Source organism: Equus quagga, chromosome 5 (genome assembly GCF_021613505.1).
Source record: "Equus quagga isolate Etosha38 chromosome 5, UCLA_HA_Equagga_1.0, whole genome shotgun sequence".
Classification (NCBI taxonomy): domain Eukaryota; kingdom Metazoa; phylum Chordata; class Mammalia; order Perissodactyla; family Equidae; genus Equus; species Equus quagga.
Genome location: NC_060271.1, coordinates 7,795,659 through 7,822,675, shown reverse-complemented (window position 1 = coordinate 7,822,675; position 27,017 = coordinate 7,795,659). Strand labels below are relative to the sequence as shown.

General features: G+C 39.8%; 1 protein-coding gene across 4 annotated transcripts in view; it reads right to left on the bottom strand.

Moving 5' to 3' along the window:
- The window catches only part of EPS15 (epidermal growth factor receptor pathway substrate 15), a 136,970-nt gene extending 112,262 nt beyond the window's left edge, over positions 1–24,708 (bottom strand). For all 4 annotated transcript variants that reach the window (XM_046660500.1, XM_046660501.1, XM_046660502.1 and 1 more), the window contains exon 1: positions 24,450–24,708. In XM_046660500.1, coding sequence (XP_046516456.1) covers positions 24,450–24,482 — 33 coding nt within the window. In that variant the 5' untranslated portion in view covers positions 24,483–24,708. The remainder of the gene's footprint in view (positions 1–24,449) is intronic.
- Between the last annotated feature and the right edge of the window lie 2,309 nt (positions 24,709–27,017).

The following is a 27,017-nucleotide window of genomic DNA, read 5'->3' as shown; positions in this document are numbered from 1 at the left end:
ATGCGGACACATAGCTAAAGCTGCATTTCCCAGCCTCTCCCGAAATCCCAGCTCTCCTCAGTGAAATCTGAGAGGAAATAATGTGTCCAACTCCCAGGCTGTGCACCTGCAGGGAAGGAGAATGCCTCCTACCTCCCAGCCTTTCCTCCAGCTGGCCAGAATGCAGGTATGGTGGCAGAACATGAAGGAGTTATCCAGACTGAGAGATGGGACACATGACTGAGAATAAAAAAGCATCAAGAGAAAGAGGGCCTAGGTCCCTGACACTATTATGAAGCTGCCATATCAGCCCCACACCACTTAGCCTACTTGGACAGCTACCTGAGAGAGATAAACTCTCTCTTGTTTAAGCCACTGTGATTTTGGCTTGAATCAATATCCTAACTAACGCAAAAAAGATTAAAAAAAAAAAAAAAGAGAGAGAGCACTGCTATTTTTATTAAGAAAAAAATCATGTAAAGTATAATAAACTTTACTAAGAAAAAAGTTATTACAGAAACATAGCATAGTATACCACCCTAAGCTCTGGTAGATTGCATCATAATTCTCAACCATTTATTCTCCTCTGATAAGAGTATTAACATCCCTGCCTGTTGCCATGTGATTTTTAGTGCCTCTGTGGGTACCCTACTGTTGGCCTGGCCATGTGACTGACTTTGGCCACTGAAATATGAGAAAGTTTCAGTTCCAAGGAAAAGCTTTAAGAGCTATTGTGTTTTCACCAGCTCTTGCTCTTTTCTCTCTGCCAAGAAAACAGTATGTCACAAACAGGGGGTGCTCCTTCAGCTTAGATCCTGAAATGGAAAAGAACTATGAAGTAGAACGATAGCTGACTACTATGGAATCTATAACGTGAGCAATAAATAAACCTTTGTTATTGTAAGCTCCTGATATTTGGGGTTGTTTCTTAGCGCAGTATAATCTAGCAAAAATTAACACATAGGTAACCTAACACCAAAGTATACCAGGTAGTAAAAAAAAAAAGAAAGAAAGCAGAGCAGTTCTCATCTTTAGAGCTGGTGAGGAGGAGGAGTTCAAGGAAACACAAGCAGCCAGTTGTGCAGATCCTTAAAGAATGCACAGCATTAACCCTCAGCTCTGTCATCCACAACTCTGGATGCCTTCTACAGACAGAACAATAGATTTAGGTGTCTGGGGTTACAAAAATCACATAGGGCTCCTGCCCTCAACATCGTTTACATTCGGGGCCAGCAGGCAAAAGAGCAGGCAAAAGAACTTCAAAAGATCGTACAGCTATATACCACTGAAAAACAATGGGTATAAACAGACAATACGAGCAACTCAAACCAACAATGGAGGGCTAGCTTTTGTTCAATCCAATTCAACCTGATCAAAAATCTAGGCGGCAAAGTAACAAAGAATGACGAAAAGTAGCTCTGGTCTCTCATCAGAAGACAGTGAGTGCTACATATGCCGTTCTAGCCAGTCCAAAATGAACAGAAATCACTGGAAGAAGTATTATTTTTAAGCACGAAAAATACATGGATTTATAAAAATTCATACAAGGAACAAATGAAACAGAATAACTATTTCCCACATTTGTACAGCACTTTACCTTTCACAAAGGATATTCACAACCTCATCTCTCACATCCTTTTTCTACATTAACCCAGATGATTACATCAATTCCCATAGTTAAAACTACTTATGCTGATGACCACCAAATTGATACCTTTAGTTCAGACCTCCTCTGTGAACTTCAAACTTATATATTAACCATCCATTTTACATCTGCACTTGGATGTTTCCCAAACATCTTAACAGAACTTGTATTTTTCTTTTTCCAAAAACCTATTCCTCTCCCACTACCAACCACCTAGGTGCACAAGTCAAATACCTAAATACCTAAGAGTTACCCTCTCCCTCACTCTCAATTTTCACTCTATGAGCAAGTCCTAACAACTCTAATTCCAAGTCATGTTGAACTCATCTACTTCTCTCCATATCTTAGTCCATATCTTGTATTGACTATTACAACATTTTATCCATCCCATCTGCTTTTATTCTGGCCTATTTTTCTCTCCAGATAGATGGCACAGTAGTCATTTAAATATATAAATCAGGACATAACATTCTTCTGTTTAAACCCCTCAATGGTATCTTATTTGACAAAAAATAAAATCCAAACTCCTTGCCATAGCTTCAACTCCCTGCATTATCCAGCCTCACCCAGGGCCACTAACTTCACTCTGATGTTTCAGTTCTTCTAAAAGAGCAAACTGTCTCAACTCACAGCCTTTGCATGTGTCATTCTCTCCTCCTGAAAAGCACGGCTAATGTCTTCATTTTCTTTAGGACTCAGCTTAAATGTTACCCACTCAGAGACTTTCTGATCATCAGAAAGTAGGTCCTCTGGGCCAGCCCTCTGTGGCTGAGTGGTGAAATTCAGCGCACTCCGCTTCGGCGGCCTGGGTTCAGTTCCTGGACACGCACCTACAATACTGTTAGCGGCTATGCTGTGCTGGCAGCCCACATACTAAAAAATACAGAAAGATTGGCATGGATGTTAGCTCAAGGCAAATGTTCCTCAGCCAAAAAAAAAAAAAGTAGGTCCTCTTCTCATATTTTCTACCTCAGCCTTGTCTCCTTCAAAGATCTTATTACAACTTGTTTTTATTTTGTATGTGCGTGTTTTTTTGATCACCCTCACTATAATACGAGCTCCTTGAGAGCAGAAACCCACATCTATCTTGTTCACCATCATATCCCCAATATCTAGCATAGCACCTATATATGGAAGCCCTCGATAAATATTAGTTGAATGAATCACTGCTAGTGAAATTCCTTCTTGCAGTAAATTCTCAAATATTGCTGGGAGTATAAATTCATTTATTCAACATTTATTGACAACCTACTACTTGCCAAAGATTGAGCTAGGCACAGTAATGAATTATACATAGTCCCTTCTCTCAAGTTTACTGGTCTAGTACAGAGAGAAAGAAAAACATAAGGCAAGTCCTTACTTCCTCAACCTCTTCTGAGAATGTTCCTTCCACCTCTCTACATGAACTAACAACTTGGTCCTCTCCCGAGGAGAAAGCCAGACACAATCTTTCCTCAGAATGTTACCTTCAATTCCCTATGAAACTCAATCTCTCACCTCCCTTCTCAAATGGTAGCTGTCCGGTTTAACAACCTGCCTATCTCAGGTTCTAGAAATGGGATTAAAATACTCTTTGCTCACCTGTGCAGCTTGTCCACATTATATCATGTGTCACTTAACAACGAATGAGGATACGTTCCTCATTACACATTACACATTACATAAAACATCATTACACAAACCTAGATGATATAGCCTACTACACACCTAGCTATATATTGCTAATCTTATGGAACCATCATCATATATGTGGTCCATCGTTGACCAAAATGTCATTATGCGGCACATGACTGTACTTGACTTCTTGTTTAAAAACAAAATAAAGTACTACTCTTTTGAGGCTCTCCTTTCAACAAAATTACTCTCTTCCTTATCACTGTTATCTTTTAACCTCTTGGCCTCTCTATCTCATTCATCTAATGCTTTGGCACCTGGCTGATTGTCTTCCTCTTCACCCTAAACCTCCATCAAACTGGATGACTTCACCGTAGACTTGGACAACCCATCCAATAATCTGGCTTCTTACTTCCTTGATCTCGTTCATTCCAATGTCTCCCCAAAACACAGAGTTATACAATGCACCACCAGTGTGGACATATGCTACGGTCCAGTCATCCTCTTACTACCATGGTAACATCCTTCCTGGCCCTTCTACGAGCACCTGAAAGCAGTATATCTCCTAAATCATTATTTCAAGCATCTTGTTTTCCAACCATAATCTCTTCTTTCAAGTTATCATCCTTTGACCTCTCTAAGACCTGTTATCCATGGACCCTTTCATTTTCACCCTGATCCATCAGACCTTCTCTTTGCTTTACTTTCCTCCTCATTCAGTTTAGATTCTATGATGCATCATTTCAATAATCTTCTTGGCAATAACCTAAATACCCTTGCTCCTCTTGTCTTTTGGTCATATCAGTATAGGAAAATCCCAAACCTGGATGAACCCAACTATCCTCTTTTCTTTGAGGCTACAGCTGAGAAAGTCACTCAACAGGACAGACTGGTACTACTATAAATTTATGATCACTGTATTAGTTTGCTGGGGCTGCTATAAAAAAGTACCACAAACTGGGTAGCTTAGAACAACAGAAATTTACTGTCTCTCAGTCTGAAGGCCAGAAGTCCAAAATCAAGGTGTTGGCAGGGCCATACTCCCTCTGAAGGCACTCGGGAAGGATCTGTTCCAGGCCTCTCTCCTACTTCTGGTAGTTCCTTGGTTTGTGGCAGCCTAACTCCAGTCTTCACATGGTGTTCTCCTTCTGTGCATGTCTGTGTCCAAATTTCTCCTTTTGATGAGGACACCATTAATATTGGATTAATGGCCCACCCTACTCCAGTACGACCTCATCTTAACTAATTACATCTGTAATGACTCTATTTCCAAGTAAAGTCACATTCTGAGGTACTGGGGTTAGGATTTCAACATACGAATTTAGGGGAGAGAAGAGGGGCACAATTCAACCCCTAACAATCAGTAACCTCAATTCTTTCTGACAAACTTACTCTTCAACCCACTCTCTATAACAACTGTTTCGGGGAAAAACGTGACCTTAGTCAGTCCAATCAGAGAAAATCTCAGTTCATTTGTGGGAGCTATCAGAAAAGAGGCTCTCTTTTCCACTGGACTTGGAGTTATAAAGTAGACAAGCCTGAGGCTTTACAATCATCTTAGTGCTACAAAGAGGAAGGCTGCCTGAGACTGGAGTCAAAATATTAAGGAAAAACTGAGTACTGTTATCATTGAGACCCTAACACATCTGAAGCCAGCTCTACTCTGAACCTTTCAATTACATAAGCTAACACACTCCCTTTCTTACATTGATGAGACTTAAGACAAAATTGGCATTTCCTATCACTCACACAAAAGGATTACAAAAATGGATAACACTGGCTGATAAAGTGAGTTTTATACTTCTTGACTAGTATCTGGAACCATATAGACCTAACCTAAAGAATATAAACCAACAGAAATCTTTGCTATTTCAATTTTTTTCATATTACAGACCTAACACTTTAAAAAATATATTCACACCACCTCACTTTTTTATCTCAAGTATAATTTGAAATAAACACCACTTCCTAAATAAATCTTAAAGTGAACTGAGAAAACATGCATTTTTGCATGTTTATTAGTTATTCCATTTCTCATTTCCAAAACAGCAAAGACTTCGGTAAAAGGAAGTCTCATCAATGTAATGACTTACAAAACGGGAGAGAGGGCAAACCCTCAAAGTTTACCACTGACATGCAATATTTGCACTCCTATGTTCACTGCAGCATTATTCACAATGGTGAAGAAGTAGAGACAACCTAATTGTCTATCAACAGATGAATGGATAAAGAAAATGTGGTACATACATACAATGGAATATTATTCAGCCACAAAAAAGGAGGAAATCCTGTCATATGTTACAACATGGATGAACCTTGAAGACATTATCCTAAGTGAAATAAGCCACTCACAGAAGGACAAATATTGCATGATTCTACTCATATGAGATACCTAAAGTAGCAAAAACCACAGAAGCAAAAAGTAGAACGGTAGTTGTCAGGGACTGCGGGGAGAGGGAAATGGGGAGTTGCTGTTGAATGGGTATAGAGTCTCAGTAATACAAGATTTTTTAAGTTCCAGAGATCTGCTGTACAACATTGTGCTCATAGTTAACAATACTCTACTATACACTTAAAAATTTCTTAAGGGGTAGATCTCATGTTACGCATTATTTACCACAATAAATTTTTTTTAAATATGTCATGTACAAACAGAAATAATTTTACTTCTTCCTTTCCAATTTGGATGTCTTTTATTTCTTTTTCTCACCTAGCTGCTCTGGCTACAACTTCCAGGACTATGTTGAATAGAAGCGGCAAAAGTGGGCATCCTTGGGGCTGGCCCCGTGGCCGAGTGGTTAAGTTTGTGCGCTCTGCTGCAGGCGGCCCAGTGTTTCACTGGTTCGAATCCTGGGCGCGGACATGGCACTGCTCATCAAACCACGCTGAGGCAGCGTCCCACATGCCACAACTAGAAGAACCCACAATGAAGAATATACAACTATGTACCAGGGGGCTTTGGGGAGAAAAAGGAAAAAAATTAAATCTTTAAAAAAAAAAAAAAAGTGGGCATCCTTGTCTTGTTCCTGATCATAGGGGAAAAGCTTGCAGCCTTTCATCATTTAGAATGATGTTACTTGTCAGTTTTTCATATAAGGCCTTTATTATGTTGAGGAAGTTCTCTTCTATTGCTGGTTTATTGAGTATTTTCATCATGAAAGGGTGTTGAATTTTGTCAAATGCTTTTTCTTCATTAATTGAGATGATCATGTGGTTTTTTTCCTTCATTGTATTAATGTGGTGTATTATATCAACTGATTTTCATATGATAAACAATTCTTGCAAGTCTTTCATTGTCTTTTCCTGGAAATAATCAAAAAACCAGGAAATAAAAAACATTCTTTTTCAGCCAAATGACTGAACCTTTGACTGGAAAAATACTCTCAACTCACCTGCACTGTAATGTGAAAATATCTATTGTTTTTCAATCCCTAGTTTAGTAAACTATTACTAGTGTGTTACCTTCAGCCATACACATTCCACCAATTCATCATTTGGCCTACTTAGCAAACTTCTCTTTTAAAATGCAAACATTGCTCTGGGAGTTGTCTACTGATCACTCATGCAGACTCAGCAGAGAATTACCTAGACCAGAAGCTTTAATTGCTTAACTTGTATCTGGAAGGTACTAGGAACAAGAATTTCTACTACGGAATTGAAAAGGGGGACAATTTTGGTGCATGAGTACAGAGTTAATACTCATCTAGTCTGACTTTCAAGTATTATGTATAATTATTGGATCATATGCTTCAACTTCTAGTGGAGAAAATACAATAACTGATTGGAGCACTCACATGTACATTAGACTTGATAAGGTACTGCTGAGGGAAAGCAGTCAGGAGCGTTAAAATATCTAAAATGACTTATTTTGCTTAAAGCTCCTAGCTCAGGGTCTACTGCAATATTATGAAAATGATTTATACTATATAATCTACATGATTTAGTAAAAGATACTGTTAACATAACATACGAACATACTAACATACCACTCATTTATTCAAACAATTGCTGATCTATTATGTGTTATTATACTAGGCACTCTAGATACAGAGATGAACAAATAGAATAACTTCTTTGCCCTCCTGGAACTTAGTCTTAAGAAAGAAAAAAAAAACAGAAAAATTACAACACAACTGCCAAATACAAAAATGTATCTGATGCACTAAGCTGACTGCAAGACAAATAAGAAAGTATTCAAATAAACCGTACCAGGGCCGGCCCAGTGGCGCAGTGGTTAAGTGCGCACATTCTGCTTCAGTGGCCCGGGGTTCGCCCATTCAGATCCCGGGTGAGGACATGGCACTGCTTGGCAAGCCATGCTGTGGTAGGCCTCCCACATATAAAGCAGAGGAAGATGGGCACGGATGTTAGCTCAGGGCCACTCTTCCTCACCAAAAAGAGGAGGATTGGCGGCAGATGTTAGCTCTGGGCTAATCTTCCTCAAAAAAAATAAATAAGTAAAAAATAAACTGTACCCTCTACGGTACCCTCTACAGTTATTACCAGGCAGAAACAAAGTACAGAAAGAAATACACCGAGGAAATACAAAGTCGAAAAACTTGCTTGTTGATTCATTACTCATTCAGTTAGTCATTTATTGTACATCTAAATGCCCAGATACTGGAATACTAAAATAAGTAAGAAACTATAACCCCTGACATTGAGAATTCAGAGTCTAGTGAGAAAAACAAACAATAACAATCCATTGTGATAAGTGCAACAAGAGGGAGCAAACACGGTTGCCATGGGATCAGAGATACCTACGGGGGACAGAAGAGGAAAAGTCAATAAAAGTCATGTCTGAATTATTTCCTAACAAATTAAGGTAGAAAAAACTGAGGAAGTCGCTTACAAGTGACACCTAAACTAAATCTTAAAGGAACCAGTCAAGCAACTGCAAAGAGCACTATCTCAAAGCCCATGGACTTCCTATTCCCTCTACTTAGAACATCTCCATAAACATTCACATGGCTCACTTCTTATTTCACTCAGCTCTCTGACAAAATATAACCTCCTCAAAGGGGCTTTTCTGCTCACCCTATCTAAAGTAGTACCTTATAGCACTCTCTTCCCTTATCCCGCTTTACTATTCTTCTTAGTTCTTATCACTATCTGACCTATTTGTTATCTACTTGTTTCTGTTGATTTCCCTCACTAGAAATATTAACCCATGAGCCCAGTGACTTTGTCTTGCTCACTATGTATGTCACAGTACACATGCCAGTGCTTCACAGACAGTAGGTACACAGTATTGGTTGAATGAATGAAGCAAAGGAGAAGAAGGGAAATTCAGGCATAGCAAGAAAAATGTACAGAAGAAAGGTATGAGAAATGGGCCACAGCAGGGTGCTCTTGACCAATAACAACGGTAATGGCAAATATTTCTATTTATCAAGGAGTCATGGGCCAGGCAATATTCTCAGCACTTTATTTGTATTGTCTAATCTTCACAAGTCTATACATCAGTCACTCTTACTTACATTTTACATAGGAAGAATCTGAAACGTAAAGAGACTAGATAATTTGCCCAAATTCGCATAGCTAGTAAATGGTAGAACTAGAATTCCAAGCCACACAGTACAATGCTAAAGCTCACTCTTCTAACCAATGCCCAAAAGCACAGAAAACTGACAACCTCTCCGGGTTGTTTCCACATATGCTAAAAAGAAAAAGAAAATACCTAGTACAAGCAGTCTTTCTGAATATTACATGCTTCATATACTTAAAACCTTATATGTGCTACTCATTAGGAGTATTATTAGTTTTTGAAAAATATGAACTATCTTTACTAAGCAAAAGGCTAAGTAAATTCCCCACCCCTGAGTTTCCAATTTTGATTCAGAGTAGGACTGGGGTGAGGTCTAAGAATTTGCATTTCTTCATTTATTTTTCTTTTCTTTTCTTTTTGAGGAAGATCAGCCCTGAGCTAACATCCGCTGCCAATCCTCCTCTTTTGTTGCTGAGGAAGGTTGGCCCTGAGCTGACATCCATGCCCATGTTCTTCTACTTTATATGTGGGACCCCTGCCAGTGTGGCTTGCCAATCGGTGCACAGGTCCGCACCCAGGATTGGAACCTGCAAACCCCAGGCCACCGAAGCAGCGCATGCCAACTTAACTGCTGCGCCACTGACCCAGCCCAGAATTTGCATTTCTAAGAAGTTCTCAGGTGATGCCAATGGTACAGGACCACTCCTAAGAACCTCTGAGCTAAGTAACAAAATGTGAATTAAACCCCTTTCAAATAACACTAGGTTTCCTGAACAATCAATGGCTGAACTAGGCACCTTCAAGGTACTCAATATATCTACACATGCTTTCCCCCAAAGATCAGGAACAAGACAAAAATGTCTACTCTGGACACTTATATTCAACATTTTACTGGAAAATAGACGAGAACAAGAAATAAAAAGGATCCAAATGGGAAAGCAGTTTTGTAAAACTATCTCTATTTGCAGATGACATGATCTTATATATAGAAAATGCTAAAGAATCCACTAAAAAACTATTAGAATAAAGGAGTTCAGCAAGGTTGCAGGATACAAGGTCAATATACAAAAATTGTATTTTTATACATTTGAAACAAAATGCATGAAATGAAATTAAGAAATCAATTCCATTCAAATAACTTAAGAATAAATAAAAGAATAAAATACTTAAGAATAAATTTAAGAAAAGAAGTACAAAACTTATACTCTAAAAACTACAAGACACTGTTGAACAAAATTAAAGATATATATAAATGGAAAAAATCCCATGTTCATGGATTGGAAAACTTAACATTATTAAGACAGCAATACTCCCCAAACTAATCTACATATTCAATGCAATCTCTAGGAAAATTCCAAATGACTTCTTTGTAGAAACTGACAAGCCAATTCTAAAATTCATATGGAATTGCAAGGAACACAGAATAGTCAAAATAATTCTGAAGAGGAAAAACAAAGTTAGAGGACTAACACTTTCCAATTTCAAAACTTACTACAAAGCAACTGTAATCAAGACAGTGTTGTAGTATACCAGGATAGACATACAGATCAACAGAACAAAATTAAGAGTCCAGAAATAAACTCATGTGACTAGGGTCAACTGAATTTTTTTTTTTGGAAGATTAGCCCTGAGCTCACATCTGCTGCCAATCCTCCTCTTTTTGCTGAGGAAGACCAGCCCTGAGCTAACACTCATGCCCATCTTCCTCTACCTCATATGTGGGATGCCTACCTCAGCATGGCTTGCCAAGCGGTGCCACATCCACACCTGGGATCCGAACTGGTGAACCCCAGGCCACCGAAACGGAATGTACGGTCCCAACTGCTGCGCCACTGGGCCAGCCTCTGGTCAACTGATTTTTGACAAGATCATGCAATGTGGAAAGAAGAGTCTTTTCAACAAATGATGCTGTGACAACTGGATATCCAGGCAAAAGAATTAAGTTGGAACATTACTTCAGATCACATATAAAAAGCTAACTCAAGGGCTAGCCCCAGTGCCTAGTGGTTAAGTTTCACGTGCTCTGCTTCAAGGCCTAGGTTCAGCTCTCGGGCGTGTACCTATACCACTCATCAGTGGCCATGCTGTGGTGACACTCATATACCAAAAAGAAAGAGGAAGATTGGCAACAGACATTAGCTCAGGGAAAATCTTCCTCAGCAAAAAGAAATAATAATAATAATTAACTCAAAACAGATCAAAGAATGTAAAAGCTAAAATTATAAAACTCTTAGAAGAAAACATAGGGATAAATCTTCATGGCTTGAGATTTGCCAAAGGATTGTTAGATATGACATCAAAAGCACAAGAAACGAAAAAAGAATAAATTTGACTTCATCGGAATTTAAAAGTTTTGTGCATCAAAGGACATCAACAAGAGAGTAGAAAGACAACCCAGAGAATGAGAGAAAATATTTGCAAATCATGTATCTCAGAAGGGATGTCTATCTAGAATATATAAAGAACTCTTACAAGTCAATAATAAAAAGATAGATAACCCAGTTTAAAAATGGGCAAAGGACATTTCTCCAAAGATATATAAATGGCCAATAAGCACATGAAAAGATGCTGGACATTATTTGTCACAAGGGAAATGCAAATCAAAGCCACAATGAGATACCACTTCACACCCACTAGGATGGAGAGAATCAAAAAGTCAGATAATTACTGGAAGGATGTGGAGAAATTCTCATCCTCATACACTGCTGGTGGAAATACAAAATGGTGCAGCTGCTTTGGAAAACAGTCTGGCAGTTCCTCAAAGAATTAAACATAGAGTTACCTATGTATCCAGCAAAAATACACACATACATCCAAACAAAAACTTGTAAATGAATGTTTATAGCATGATTATTTGTAGCAGCCAAAAGGTGGAAACCACCCAAATGTCCATCAATAAATGAATGGAAAATATGGTATAACCATAAAATGGAATATTATTCAGCCATAAAAAGGAATGAAATACTGATACTTGCTACAACTTGGATAAACCTCAAAAACATTGTTAAGAGAAAGAAACTGGTCACCAAGAGTCCACATATTACATGACTCCATTCATACTAAGTCCAGAATAGGAAAAAAGAAACAGAAAGTAGACTAGTGGCTACTTAGGACTGGGCAAGCATGGAAGAAACAGGGATGACACCTAAAGGGTAGAAGGTTTCTCTGTGAGGCAATAAAAATACTCTAAAATTGACTCTGGTGATGGTTGCACACATCTATGAATAGGCTAAAACCACTGAATTGTACATTTTAAATGGGCAAATTGTTTGATACGTGGATTATGTATCAATAAGCCTGTTTAAAAAATTTTTAAAGAAATAGGGCAGGAGGCTCAAAGAAAGTCTCAACAACTAAACAATTTTTAAACATTTTATAAATTGAGTACCGCTGTTACTTTTTAAAAGTGCTTGATGGTTCATATTGCTAAACGCAGATATAGCTAAAAAATTATCATTAATTTTGACACACGGATTATTTTTAAATACTAGAAATTAACTCAATAAATTTACAATTTGCAGAATCTGATTTTCCCTCGACCTAGCCTTATGATGAAAAACTATAATTACTCTACACATGATGAAAAAAACTATAATTACATTATAATTTTAAATATTTTAAATATTTATTAAACATGTATAAGTAATACAAGTCACGTCAATTATACACTTACTTTTAAAAACAGAACATTTTGTAAAGTTTTCATTATAAGAGTTTCTTCAGTGAGGTTATAAGAAATTAAGTCTTGACCATCTTAATCTATGAACACTGGTACTGGTAAAATTCCTGTACTAAAATAAGCAAGAAATAAATCCTAAAAAGCTGTGAGGGTATAAAAGAAAAAACCTACCAAGCACAGAGACAAACCAGGAAATTTGAAGCAAGTCTGGCTCAAAGCACAGTCAATAGAGTTAAGTTTCTGAACCGTTTTAGAGTGCCAGATGGTCCAGAATCCACCTCCAGATCTTACAACGCCCTGCACAAAAGTGTGCCAGAAAAGAAAACAAAAACAAAAAACACAGAACAGAATGTAGAGAACAGACTAAGAATGAAAGCAATCTAGCCTGCAAAGAAGGAGGAAAACTATGCAAACAGAAATCATCCAATCTTCTTCAAGCTCGCAACTTTTAAGGCCAATTTCCTATGCTAAGTGAACTTTACAAACTATAAATGGCCTTTGCAGCCAAATTAAATATACTCAAACTTAATTTCTGCACAATAATATTTTTGAGATTGTTGCTCCTTTCTGCATAAATTACTGCTGCTGTCTGCTTTGTCACTGAAGATCTTATAAACTAAACAAAAATCACTCGTTTAATTTCAAAACTCAAAGGTATACAGAGAAAAAATAATTCATAGTTATGTAGTAAGTACTATCTATAACTCTACAAAAAAAAATTCAGCGAATGGTATATGAAAGGTTATTTGCAACAGCATTAATTATAATTGATATATAAATTATCTTATATAAAGGCTTAATTAACTATAAAACATCCAATCAATAAATATATTCTAAAGACATTAAAAAGATGCTATGAAGACCATATAGTAAAACACCCATAATGTTAAGTTAAAGAAAACAGAATACGAAACTATACATATGTGTGTGTGTACGGGCGTGGGAGAGAGGTTACAATCACGTTTAAAAAAGCGTGTAAAGGAAAAAAACCAAGAAGTAAAACAACTAAAAATTTAAAGAATAGGATGAGTGGTGATTCATGCCTTTTCTTGCTGTTTTTCTGCATGTTCCATGTTTTCTTTAATGAGTGAAGAATTTTGGAAATGAAAAAAATTTTAAATAATATTTATATGAGTGTCAATAATAATAATAGCACTTCTATTTATTGAATGTCTCCTATATTCCAACAATGTATATACATCATACATAAAGAAAAGGAAGTTCAGAGAGTTTAACTGACTTGCCAAGGCCACCCAGAAGACTACAAGTGGCATAGGGAGAATTCAAAATTTCAAATTCAAGGTCTGTCTTGTACTAAGTCTAGTGTTCTTCCCACTACATAAAACTTCTCTCAGCATTCATGGGATAGAAATCTTGAGACTGAATATTTTACATACTATTTTAGAGAAAGTCACAGATCCTTCAAAGCTTATCCTCGAAATCCCTTCCTAACGTCCTACGTTCTAGGTTTAAAATTCTCACTTCATTACAAAGAGAAAGCAGAGAACAAATCATAAGAAAATGGATGTTATATCCCCAATGTGAACCCTATGCAGCAAAGTACAATTTTATTTCAAACATTCCCATGGTTTTCTGTTGTCCTTTTAAATATAATTTAAAATGCCATCTACAGTATCAACGTCAGATACTGTAAAACAATAAGAAAATTAAAAACTAAACTACCACAAAACGTTCCATCATAATCACAGGATATTCCACAGCACCCAGTGCCTTACTTCTATCGTCCTTTATCGTAGTATGTATCACACCAGAGAGTCAGTGTTTATCCCCCTAAAAGACTAAAACATACTTCAGTGCATGAGTCTAGGTCTTATTCTCTTTTATGTCCAAGGCCTAATACAGTGGTGACACACATGAGGCATTCAGCAAAGGTCTGCTGCAATAAAAGAGGATCAACCAGCAATAATGGAAGCACCTTTAAAGCACATAAGTTTCGTATTTTTAGTATACGCATAATGATACACCTGTGTTGTACCTATAGAATAAGATGGAATGAGGTTACAAATAATGCTTGGTATCCGTGATCTATGAAAATTCCAATTTTCATTCCGTAAGTGCAACATATTATTAAAATCAACTTCTGCTTTGGCAGCCCCGGGTCCGCCAGTTCAGATCCCAGGTGTGGCCACGGCACCACTTGGCAAGCCATGCTGTGGCAAGCGTCCCACATAACATAGAGGAAGATGGGCACGGATGTTCGCTCAGGGACAGCCTCCCTCAGCAAAAAGAGGACAACTGGCAGCAGATGTTAGCTCAGGGCTAATATTTCTCAAAAAAAAAAACCAGCCCTGTAAATAACTAAATCCATCAATTTTAAATATTTGGTTAGTGGTGGTAGTTATTACTATTATTACGTTAATAGCTGCTGCCATTTAAACTGATCCCAGACATTCATATCCATTATTTCACATAATCTTCACAACAAATCCTGCAGGTTAATTTTATTCCCCATTTTACAGGAAAAAAAAAGAGGCTAATAAATCTGTGAAACAGTCAAATAAGTGATTTAAACCTAAGACATTCTGACTGCAAAGCCCAAAGTCTCCCATTATTTCACCCTCTCAGCAATGTTCATATCTGGAGCATCAGAAATCCTCAGATCTAGTGGTTCTAAGTTTTATATAATAAAATAATTTATTTCATAGGGAATTTTTCTCTGACACCTGGTATCATCTCTAGCAGTAAAATAGTGAAAAAACCCCAAGTCCAAACTAGTATGTCCAAGAGAATACTAGCTTGAAAGTAAATACTGGCAAGATGTACACTAACCTAGACAGGCTTAGTTTTCACAAGCAATAAATTCCTAGAGTTCGCAAAATGTAAAACTACCTTCTATCACGTCTACAAAAACCCTCTGCTAGAACTTGGTACAACAATCACTTTCTAGAGATGTGGTCTATGCAATGACAAGTTGATTTTCACAAAAGAAGATGCTGCAGCCTAGAACATGTATTTAGTTACAACCAAAGAATAGCACTATCATAATTAGTTCTGTCAGAGATATTTTTCCCTTAAAAATACATTCAGACGCATTCAACTTATATCAGTTGTTTACACTATCTGGGTTATAATCCTCACTCTACTATTTAGCAGCAGCTTGAGTTGAACAAATTACTTCACCTCTATGCCTAAGTTCTCTCTTTTTTGTAAAACAACAATAATAAGGATGATCCAGTTATCAGGTTGTCAAGATTACTGAAAAGTTCATGAGGTTGTAAGGATTACTGAAAACAGTGCTTGACACATCATAAGTGCTCAATAAGTATCATTGTTGTTATCATGCCAATATTGATCTCTTCTTTCTCTTTCTCACACACACACGCAGAGCCCACTCTCTGAATATCTGTTCCTTTTATATAACAATAGAGGAACATAATATCACATGCATGATCGTTTTTATCCCTAAATTTATCTGAAATATCGTCAATGAGTGTTTACAGAAAGCAGCATAGCAAATGTGATAGAGAAGAGACGTGCCTGGGTTCAAATCTCAAATCTATCACTTAGAACACAACCCTGAGTAAGTAATACAAAAGATTAATTCCTACTTGTAGAAAGGCTGGGAAGATTAAGTGAAATAATATATGTAAATCAGCTAAAAGTACCTACTGCCTATTAGGAGTTCAAGAAACATCAGTCTTCTTCTTTCTTAACAGTGGCATAAGAATATTTTCCTTCCGGGATCTTTGCATTAATATTTAGCCCACTAGATAAAACTGTTCCACAACTAAAATAAGACCACGCTAAGAAAGGTACAGAAATCACACATAAAATTAAGTTTACAATTTCCAGATGTCTCACCAGTTAAGTTTTACAGGGTTTCTTGTTGTTTTTTTAACGATTTTTTATTTTTCCTTTTTCTCCCCAAAGCACCCAGTACACAGCTGTATATTCTTAGTTGTGAGAACTTCTACTTGTGGCACATGGGACACCACCTTAGCATGGCCTGATGAGCGGTGCCATGTCCGCGTCCAGGATCTGAACCAGCAAAACCCTGGGCCGCCGAAGCAGAGTGCACAAACAACCACTCGGCCACGGGGCCGGCCCCTAAGTTTTTTAAGCTCAATATCTATGCACAGTCATTCATGGTTTATGGCAGATTTAAGAATAAAAACATGAAGATAAACTATTCCTCCTGTCCCTATCCCAAGAAAACATATACCTCTGTATCTCCCAAACACCTTAGTGGATCACTAAATTTAAAAAGCATATATTTAAACCAGTGATTCTCAACTAGGGGCAATTTTGTCCCCCATGAAACATCGGACAATGTCCGGAGATTGTCTCAAGAGAAGGGAGTGCTACTAGCATCTTGTGGTTAAAGACACAGCAAAACATCCCACAATGCACAGGACAGCTCCCCACACCAAAGAATTATCTGGCCCAAAATGTTACTAAGGCCAAGACTGAGAAACCATAATCTAGAAAAAACCAAAGTAGTATAATATAGAAGCTTTCCCCCCAAAAGTATGCTCCTGCCCCAGTATTCGTGGCCAAATCTGTGTTTTTATTGAAGACATAAGAAATAACCAGCTTGATTATTTCAGATGGGAAACTCCTGGTACCATTAAAATTGGGACAGAAGCCCCAATCTAAAAAGAGAGGAAGTGAGGCTTACTTTTCTTTCTATATTTGTGCCACATAAAAATGTTTTTAGGGGCCCACCCGGTGGTGCAGCAGTTAAGTGCGCACGTTGTGCTTCGGTGGTCTGGGGTTCACTGGTTCAGATCCTGGGTGCGGACATGGCACCGCTTGGCATGCCATGCTATGGTAGGCGTCCCATATATAAAGTAGAGGAAGATGGGCACGGATGCGAGCTAAGGCCAGTCTTCCTCAGTAAAAAGAAGAGGGTTGGTGGCAGATGTTAGCTCAGGGCTAATCTTCCTCAAAAAAAAAAAAATATACGTTTTTAAGAGCTCCAACCTTTATTTTTTAATTGCACCTCCAATTCATGAAAGCATTATTTATATCACAAAGATAAGTTTCTTATGCCTCACTTCTACCTTACCTTTGTACAAAATATTAAAAAGTTCAAATTTATGTGGTAGGAAAGCACAGTAAATGAGGCCAACTTTTAACAAATATCATTTTTACATATCAAGTTGACAATGATCAAAAGTTTGATAATATACTATGTTGATAAAGCTGTGGAGGAAAAAGCGCACTCAAACACTGTTACCAGTACAACCTTTCTAAATGCAAATTAATAATATCCAAATTAGGGGCCAGTCCAGTGGGCAAGTGGTTAAGTTTGCGTGCTCTGCTTGGGTGGCCAAGAGTTTCACCGGTTCAGATCCTGGGCACACACATGGCACCACTCATCAGGCCATGCTGAGGCGGCGTCCCACATGCCACAACTAGAAGGATCCACAACCAAAAATACACAACTATGTACCGGAGGGTTTTGGGGAGAAAAAGGAAAAAGAAAATCTTTAAAAAAATAAAAATAAAAAAAATAATATCCAAATTAAAACTATCCTTTTACTCAACAATTATATCCACTAAAAACTAATGCACATACTCACACATGTGCACAAAAATGTATAAAAGAATAGTCACTGCAGCACTTTTGGTAATAAAAGCTTGGAAATAACAGAAGTGTCCATCATTAGGTGGCTAGTTAAATAAATTACAGCATACTCATAGAAGGGAATATCCTGAAGTTTTTAAAACAATGAGGGAAATCTACATGTGCTGTTACAGAACAATCTCCTGGATTGATTAAGCTAAAAATAAGTAAATTAATTAATAATAAGCCACGATATACACATATATATATTTGCATATACATCACAGACTACTGCTGGAAATACACACAAAAAACTAGTAAGAATGACGGCCTCTAGGCAGGAGACTGAAGGCCCAGAGAAGGAGACTTTCACTGGTACTGTTTGAATTTAATTTTTTATTTTTTTGGTGAGGAAGACTGGCCCAGAGTTAACGACTGTTGCCAATCTTCCTCTTTTTGCTTGAGGAAGACTGTCGCTGAACTAACATCTCTGCCAATCTTCCTCTATTTTGTATGTGGAACGCTGCCACAGCATGGCTTGATAAGCAGTGTGTAGGTCCATGCCACGGATCTGAATCTGCGAACCCCAGGCCACCAAAGCAGAGTATGAAAATTTAACTACATGCCACTGGGCCAGCCCCCTTGAATTTTCTTTTAACATGGGTTTATGCTGGCTCTTTTATTTACTGACTGTAAAACTTAAGTCACAAATTCTCAGCCTCAGTAGTCTCCAATTTGAAATGATAGTAATAATAGCCTAGCTCATTGGCTATTGTGAAGATCAAATGAGACAGCATAAAATACTTTCTAAATTATAAAGCAGCACACAAAATTATAAACTAGTCCTCTGACTGAATTCCAAACCAATTATAACAATTATTATTATTTTTATTCTGACTAATTTCTCTAAACCCAAAGATAGGAATGTTTAAGATGAAATATGAGTGTAGACGCAATCTCACAACACAGATTTTTTTACTTTATGTACAGTTGTTGATTTCAATTTAAAAGAATAAATTTTCAAAAAATTGTCATGTAGAATTGCTAAATCAGCTGACTACAGAAGAAATACATGCTCACTGCTGAAAAGAAGATATATAAAAACTATAACCAGAGGCCGTCCCCGTGGCCGAGTGGTTAAGTTCTCGTGTTCCGCTTCGGCGGCCCAGGGTTTCGCCAGTTTGGATCCTGGGCATGGACATGGCACCGCTCATCAGGCCATGCTGAGATGGCATCCCACATGCCACAACTAGAAGGACCCACAACTAAAAATACACAACTATGTACCAGGGGGCTTTGGAGAGAAAAAGGAAAAATAAAATCTTTAAAAAAAAAAACTATAACCATACTATTATAAAATCTTGGTATCTTTTTCTTTCAGTCTTTTTTCTAAATAAAATGTTTCCACTTTACAAATTATAACATTCCTCAGATTATTACAAGCTCTTAATAAACATAATTTTTAACAAAGACATAATATTTTACCTTGTTGAGAGTTCAACCACTTTAAAATGAAATTCCAGTATATGGGTTTGCCTAATGAATTCTGCCTGGATTAACTTTTCATTTATTTCTACCAATTATCCAAGTAACCAGATATCTCTCAATATCTCTCTCACGTGTGCACGCACCATTTTCCTGCTTTTGAGTTCCATAGTTCCAATTTTATTAAGTCCAAAACTCACAAAACAAAGAAGCGTATGGGGGCCAGCCCCGTGGCCGAGTGGTTAAGTTCACACACTCTACTTCAGCGGGCCAGGATTTCAATGGGTTGGATCCTGGGTGCAGACATGGCACTGCTCAGCAAGCCATGCTGAGGCAGCGTCCCACATAGCAGAGCCAGAAGGATCTACAACTAGAATAAAGAACTGTGAACTGGGGGCTTTGGAAAGAAGGAAAAAAAAAAAGCAGCATATAAAGTGTCTTTATAATTCCTCTAAGAGCAAGCAAAACACCTTAGATTGAGCCCTTATATCAGACTATAGTGAGAGTAGAGATTAGAACTATGATTCATTGCTAAACAAAGATGTTCAATCTTTTTCTACTACATGTTAGTCTGTTATTTTTTGTCTGGAAATAGAGCGAAAACAAAGGATATACTCTTAGGTTATTCCTGGGAGATTCTCTATTGGATATACCCAACTGTTCCTAATTAATTTTAACTATGACAACTCCTCCCAAATGCTGAGCATTCCAGCCATTTTTGAGAATGGTTAGATATGTCTCAAGGAAACATGGATTTCCTGAGTATACTGGAACATAATTGCAGGCAAAAATATATCATTTTTGTGCCTTTCCCATAGTAGGAAGTAAAATGTCATGTTGAATAAATAATCCTTTTCTGCTTTCAAGAACACATTGTAATTTTCATACTCAGCCCTACACTTACTGTCATGACTGTTAAACCAGACCATTGAGGTGAAACATTTATTAACACACATCATGTACTTTTTTTAATGAAAAGGAAACTAAACACAAGAAACTGTGAAATTATGGGAGACTTTTCCCCCAATTTCCAAATCTTCTGTAATGCAGCTCTATCACTCTTGCAATTTAAAAAAAAAAAGCATTAAAAGTATTCTTATAGTATTTATTGTTTTAGAACATATACTAAGATTTTTTTAAATTTAGCCTCATTCTAAGGGCTTTTTTTATTATTAAGAAAAGAATCCCTGGGCAAGCCCCGTGGCATAGTGGTTAAGTTTGGCATGCTCTGCTTCGGTGGCCCAGGTTCGCAGGTTAGGATCCTGGGCACAGACCTACACCACTCATCAGCCGTGCTGTGGTGGCAACTCACATATAAAGGGGAGGAAGACTGGCACAGATGTTAGCTCAGGGCTAATCTTCCTCAAGCAAAAAAACGGAATCCTTGCTAAATTAAAACAAGAAAACTTCAGCATAAAGCTGCTGGAAGATTATTTTAAATACTCATATCATGACATATTTCAATAAAATAAAACCTTTATCATCATCAAGAGCACTACTTACGCGCAAACAATTGTATTGTCAAGATACCATGACAGGCACTGGAGATTCAGAGGCAAAAGACATAGCTTCCATCCTCAAGAAGTTTACTACCTAATTAGGACAACGGCATATACTGAAAAAGAGAATCAAAAATTCCAGGGAGCACTGGATGTGCCAAGCATCCAGTAGACAGAGAAGTATAGTGAAAGAGCTTTTGAAGTCCTACAGACCTTGGTTCAAATTTTAGATTTATCACTTACTAGCTTATGTGAATTACTGCCCTCATTTGTAAAATGGAGTGTTAGATTAAGTGAAGTAAAATTCCTGGCACAGAGTAACACCCAAAGAGAAGCTAATAGTATTAGTATTAGTATTAGTATTAGGGATACAGGCTTGAGGGAAGAAAAAGGCAACTGGAAAAGTTTAAAAAGTATTAATATCCTTTTTTGTAATCTACCACCATAAGCAAAAATCACAAGATCTTTCTCACTCAAGGTTTATTTCTTATGGACAAGAAGAAAACAGAACATCTAGTGAAGACAACTAAAATTAGAAAACACTAAGGCTACATGGCAAAGTCACTCCTAGATCTACAAATCATAGAACATGATCCATAAAAAAGAATATTAGTTGGAAAGGTCCTTAAACCAGCTACTAGAATGTAAGCTTCATGTTTTGTTTGTCTCCAAACTCCAAGAATTGTTATCTATTTTGTTCATTAGTAGAGCCTCAGTATCTAGAATAATGCCTAGCATAGCACACGGTGAATGCTCAACAAATATTTATTGAATGAATATTAGAGTTAAGAAAACTGAGGCCTGGAGACTTAACGCAACACCATCCAGTTAGCTTTTGGCAAAGCTGGGGCTGAACTAAGGTTTCATTTCTCTAGTGTTCTATCCTCTCTACAAGCTAGAATATGATAATTTAGATAATTTACTTTGGTGGTTGGGGAGTTGGAGGGTTGTTTGGCAGGCAGAGGAAGAGGAAGGAAGGAGTAAATTGAAATATTCTCACATTTTTCCCCCAACTGTCAGTTTTGCTTAATTGATAAGAGCAAAAAATTATAAATAAGACAATCCCAGCACAGTGCCTAGCACTTAACAAGTATCTGTTCAAGGAATGAACCTACTCCAAAACCATCATTATCTCATGACCAAAGGCAGAAACTAACCTCAGCATCTGTTTAATCTTTCTAACTGTCACAGAGCCCTTTAGAATTTTCAGTCATTCGTAAGGCAAAGTTCTTAATCACCTTCTTCCAGACGGGCACTGAGGGAGAGAGATGAATTAAAAGGTGTCCCTGCCCTGGAGGATCTCTCACTCGAGTATGCCTATGGGGGGGGGGGGGGGTGCAAGGGTGACAAAAACAGATCAATAATGAATGTGAAACCAGGCTCCATTATCATCTCAGTTTATTTGCCTCAAGCAGTTAAAAAATGAAGTTAAAAAAACACAAACCAGCAAAGTTTTAAAATAACGAGGCATATTAGGGTATATTAACGCTTAAGAAAGGTTCCTTCTCCTGTGCCTTCACAATAGATCTTATTTCCTCTTAATGTCCTAAAATAAAAATATTCTAAGTTGACTTATTTGAATTATTGATATAAATGAACCATCAATGTATCTTCTCTCATATGTGAGAGATTTAAGGATAATATTCCTGATTCATTACTCTGCATACATGTTGACATTTAAATATATAACCACAAGAACATATTTAAATTTATTTAACTGTCTATAAAACTGACAGAGCCTGAAAAAATCTTCAGAGATAAATAACAGTAATTAGAAACCAAAAACACAGTATTACCTAGGAAGAGAACTTACCCACACAACTAAAAAAGCAAACCTACAGAAGTCTTCAAAAGAACAAAATCCTCAAGAAGGGAAAACTCCTGCCCCAACTGGCCCACGGAGCCAGATAGCGCGCCTGCCAACGGCATCTTATTGAATGCAAGTCACTAACTGGACTCACAAAAAGTGAACACCCGAAGGTCAGTGTTGCCATTTCTCAAACCTGAGTTTCAGGAAGACCCTTCCAAAGAGATCCCCCACCACATTCCAAGGATTCCTCCCCATATCTGCTTGTCAAACTAGGATAAGCAACACCAAATAAACTGGGAAATAAGCAGACTCCACTCGCGAGTGTGACAATTCCCGCACAGTGAAGTTAGTTATCGCACCCGGGGCGCACGGTTCCCGGGAGAACACTCCTCACTCAGCCTCTGCATCCCAGAGAGCTGGCAAACCGCCCCAAAGCCCCTCCATCCAAACAGCCTCCTGAAAACTCTACGGCCCGCAGGTATACCCTGTCCCACTGTTCAAGCCTTCAAAAGCACCGACAAATCCAGGCCAAGGAGACTAGAGGGGGCAGGGAGACACTCCAAGGCAGGCCGGAAGGTTGCGGTGGGCCCGACGGGGAAGTACAGGGCCACCAGCTGTGGGGAAAACAGGATGAGAAAGCGAGGCGGGGCGAGTCTGGGTGCGTGCAGGGACTGACAGGTGCAGGGCACCTTATCGTGCTGGGCAGCACGGGAAGACAGGAACTGGCTTTCTTCACGGAGAGCGAGCAACGAGGCGCCCAGGGCGAGCGGTGCGGAGAGGTTTTCTGGGAAGCACAGGGACTGGCCTCCGAAGGCAGCCGAAAGCCCAGAGCAAAGACCCTGAGAACATTTTGGTGAAGATCCCCAGGACGAGCGGTCCACGGACGTTCCCAGCACCAACACGGGGGTAACCATCGCACCTGTTCCAGGATGTCTCCCTGTTATCCGCTGGGACAGCGAGGAAGTGAAAGTCCACGGGTGGGCGTGAAAGCAAACTCGAGAAGGAAAAAACTAACCGGGGGTCTGACCAGGAGGGGGGAAGAGGCTACCCTCGGGAAGGGGCTAGCAGGGTAAGTACTTGGGTGGGAGAGGCTCACTTGGAAGAGGCGCCGGCTGGAGGCAACTGCTGGGGAAGGGAGGGCTTTCGCTGGACTCCAGGGGGGAAAGGCCGGTTCAGACAGGAAAGCGCGGCTCAGAGGGGGCCCCGAGTGCCGCTCGGAAGGTGACTCTGCCCGGGGCGGGGCGCGCAGCCGGCCGGAGGGCGAGCCTCGCGCCGGGCGAGGGCTGACCGGGGGGCGAGGCTGCCGCGCGCGAGCTCCACAGCTCACCTGGGGCGCGCCGGGCCTGGAGGAGGAAACTTCCTGGGGGGACACGCGGGGGAGCGAGAGGGGCAGGCCGGCGGCGCGGGGCGCAGGGGCCGGGGGACGCGCGGCGCTGGGCTGGGCTGGGCTGAGCTGGACTGGACTAGGCTGGACTGGGCGGGGCCGGGCCGGGGGAGCCCCCGACCCGGGGCGGGGTCGCGGCCGCCGCGGCGCAGCTGCCGGCTCGGGATGGCGCCGTCCCTCAGTCACACACGCGCGCGCCCGCCGGGCCGAGAGAAACCGCCCGGGTCGGTGAGCCGCAGGGACGGGGGGGAGGGGAAGGGGAAGGGAAAGGGGAAGGGGGGAAGGAGGCCGGGGACAGCGGCCGAGCGAGCCCCGCGGACGGGCGGCTGGCGTTACCTGTGTCAGGGAGAGCTGGGCCGCCGCAGCCATGGTGTTTCCATCATGCACGGCAGGGGAAGGAAGAACTGGCGGACGGGGGCTCGGGGCGGGGAGGGGGCGGAGGGAGCGGCCGGAGGCGAGCCCGGGCGGCGGGCGGGCGTCTCCCCTAACTTCGACAACTTCCCTCCTCTCGCCCGCCCCGCCTCGCCTCGCCTCGCCCCTCCTGGCCCCGCCCGCCCGGCGCAGGCCGCGGCGGCACCCAAATTCTGGCGCCGGAGTTTCCGCCGCCGGACCGGAGCCTGCCCCCGGCGGCTGCCTGGGAAAACCCGGCGCGGACATAAAATTAAGGCGGACGGGCTGCGGAGGCGATTCTAGATTGTCCTATGAACTCTAGGCAGGTCACCTACCTACTCTAAGCTTCTGCTTCTGCAAAATAGGGGAAATTTTACCCAAAGTCCAGGTTGCTTATAAGGACTAAATGAGATAATGATAGAAAATAATAACAGGACTTTATATATGCTAGGCTCTGTGCTAGACGCTTTATTTTTGCGTTGTATGAATGGAAACATCTGAGACCCAAAGAAGCTGTACAAATGAGGAAACCGAAACACAAATAAGGTCATACAGCTTATTAGATAGCCGGATTAGAATCCAGGTCTGACTCCAAAACCTTTCACTTAACCATCTGCTATTGGGGTGTGATATTGAAAAAGAAGTCATTCCCTCCAGTAGCCAAAAATCTAGGTGGGAGAGGAAAGAAATACTTTCCTTGCCTGCTACACTTAGATTGTTCAATAAAAGAGCACTGGGACCTGCTCAGGTGCCTACAGCACTCCTAACTCCTCCCACAATCCTTCTGGCAAACTCCTCCTACTTTTTCAGGACACAACTCAAATATCATTCCCTTTGCAAAGCATCTCCCGACCTCCCCACGTCAGAGTTACACACTCTCCTCTTCTTTTTAACATTTCTTCTCTACCTTCTGAAATCATTATCACCCTGACTGTTTACATCTGTCTACCCCTCTAGACTGAGAGCTCCTCAATGGCAAGGACTGTTTCTGATGTATTTCTATAGCCTCAGCCCCTAGCATGTATCATGTACACAGCAAAGGCCTTAGCTCCTGCCTGTGTTAAACATAACACAGCCGACACTTTCTCATGCTGCCTTCTTCAATTGCAATAAGCAAACAGTTACTTGAAACTCTCATCTCTACAGGTGTGGTGTAGATGCCACCTACTTCAAGGAGGCTTCCAGGAACTCCCTCTTCACCTCTTAGTTGTTCAGATATGATCCTTATTATACTCTGCCTCTTTTTAAGAGTTAGTTGAGAGCTTTTCTGTCCACCACTACACTGTGAAATCCTTGCGGACAGGGGGATGACTCCTTACTACATCCTCACAGTTTAGACTAGCAGAGAGTAGTCTTCAGTACATGTTTTTTCCCAGACTGCTCTTCCTTTCTCAGTCATGACAGCTTCCCACGACAACAAACCACAGCTCTATCAGGCCCACACCCCCGTTGCCATTATCATAGCAGTCCCTATTTGACGTCCCACGAGGGCCAACTGAACAAGGCTCTACGACCTTTGCCAGCACAGGCAAACCATCCCAGAAATGCCTCCAGAACCCCTTGACCCTACTCAGATCCCTTTTTACAAGGTCCAGACACTCAGGTCTGGTAAGCAACCACTTATTCAAGAGAGTCTCCCTTGGCATCTTTCTGCTGGTATTCTTTTTAACTCAAGGGAGGAGGGGAGATACTGTTTTAAATGATTCCACCTTGGTATATTTATCAGCTGTAACCGCAACTGATGTTTCTACTTGAATTTTCTGGTTTACGTTATCACATTTGAGCTTCACAACTCTGAAAGGTAGTAATCACCGTACCCACTTTACAGATGATATAACTGAAGGTCGCAGAGGTTAAGTGGTTTGCCCAAGGTTATATGGCTTATAAACAAAGTGGTAGAGTGTAGTGGAATAAACAAGGCTTGGACATCAAAAACATCCAGGTTCTAATCCTGGCTCTACTAGCTGTACAACCTTAGGGTTGTTGTGAGGATGAATGAGACGACATATATGAAAATACCTAAAGATATAGATACACAAAGTTAGTTAGGAAATCTGAAAGTAATGGAATAAATTGCTAATGGGAGTACAAATTCACTTGCTATTCAACGAGACTTTTCCAAAACATATGAGATATAAGATATTACTCTTGGGTGAATATAGTGGAGTCCCTGGTGTACAGAGTTTCCTAGAAAGGCAGTGTGGGGTAGTAAGGAGAATATTGGAGTCACTTAGCGTATGACCTCAGACAAACCGTTTAACCCGTGTGAGCCTCAGTTTCTCATGTATAAAAATGAACAAATCAATGTGAAAAAGGTTGAGTAAGTATAAGGAATTGTTACGGTTATAATTATTGTGTGATATATATTAAGTCAAAAACAGCATGTATTTATACAGTATTGCTTTTCACAATTTATAAATGTTTTTACATACAACATCTAGCACAACTTCTGGAGTCAAATAGGTACATGATGAAAGTTTGTTGAACTGAACTGTATAGTCTCAGGTATAGTTA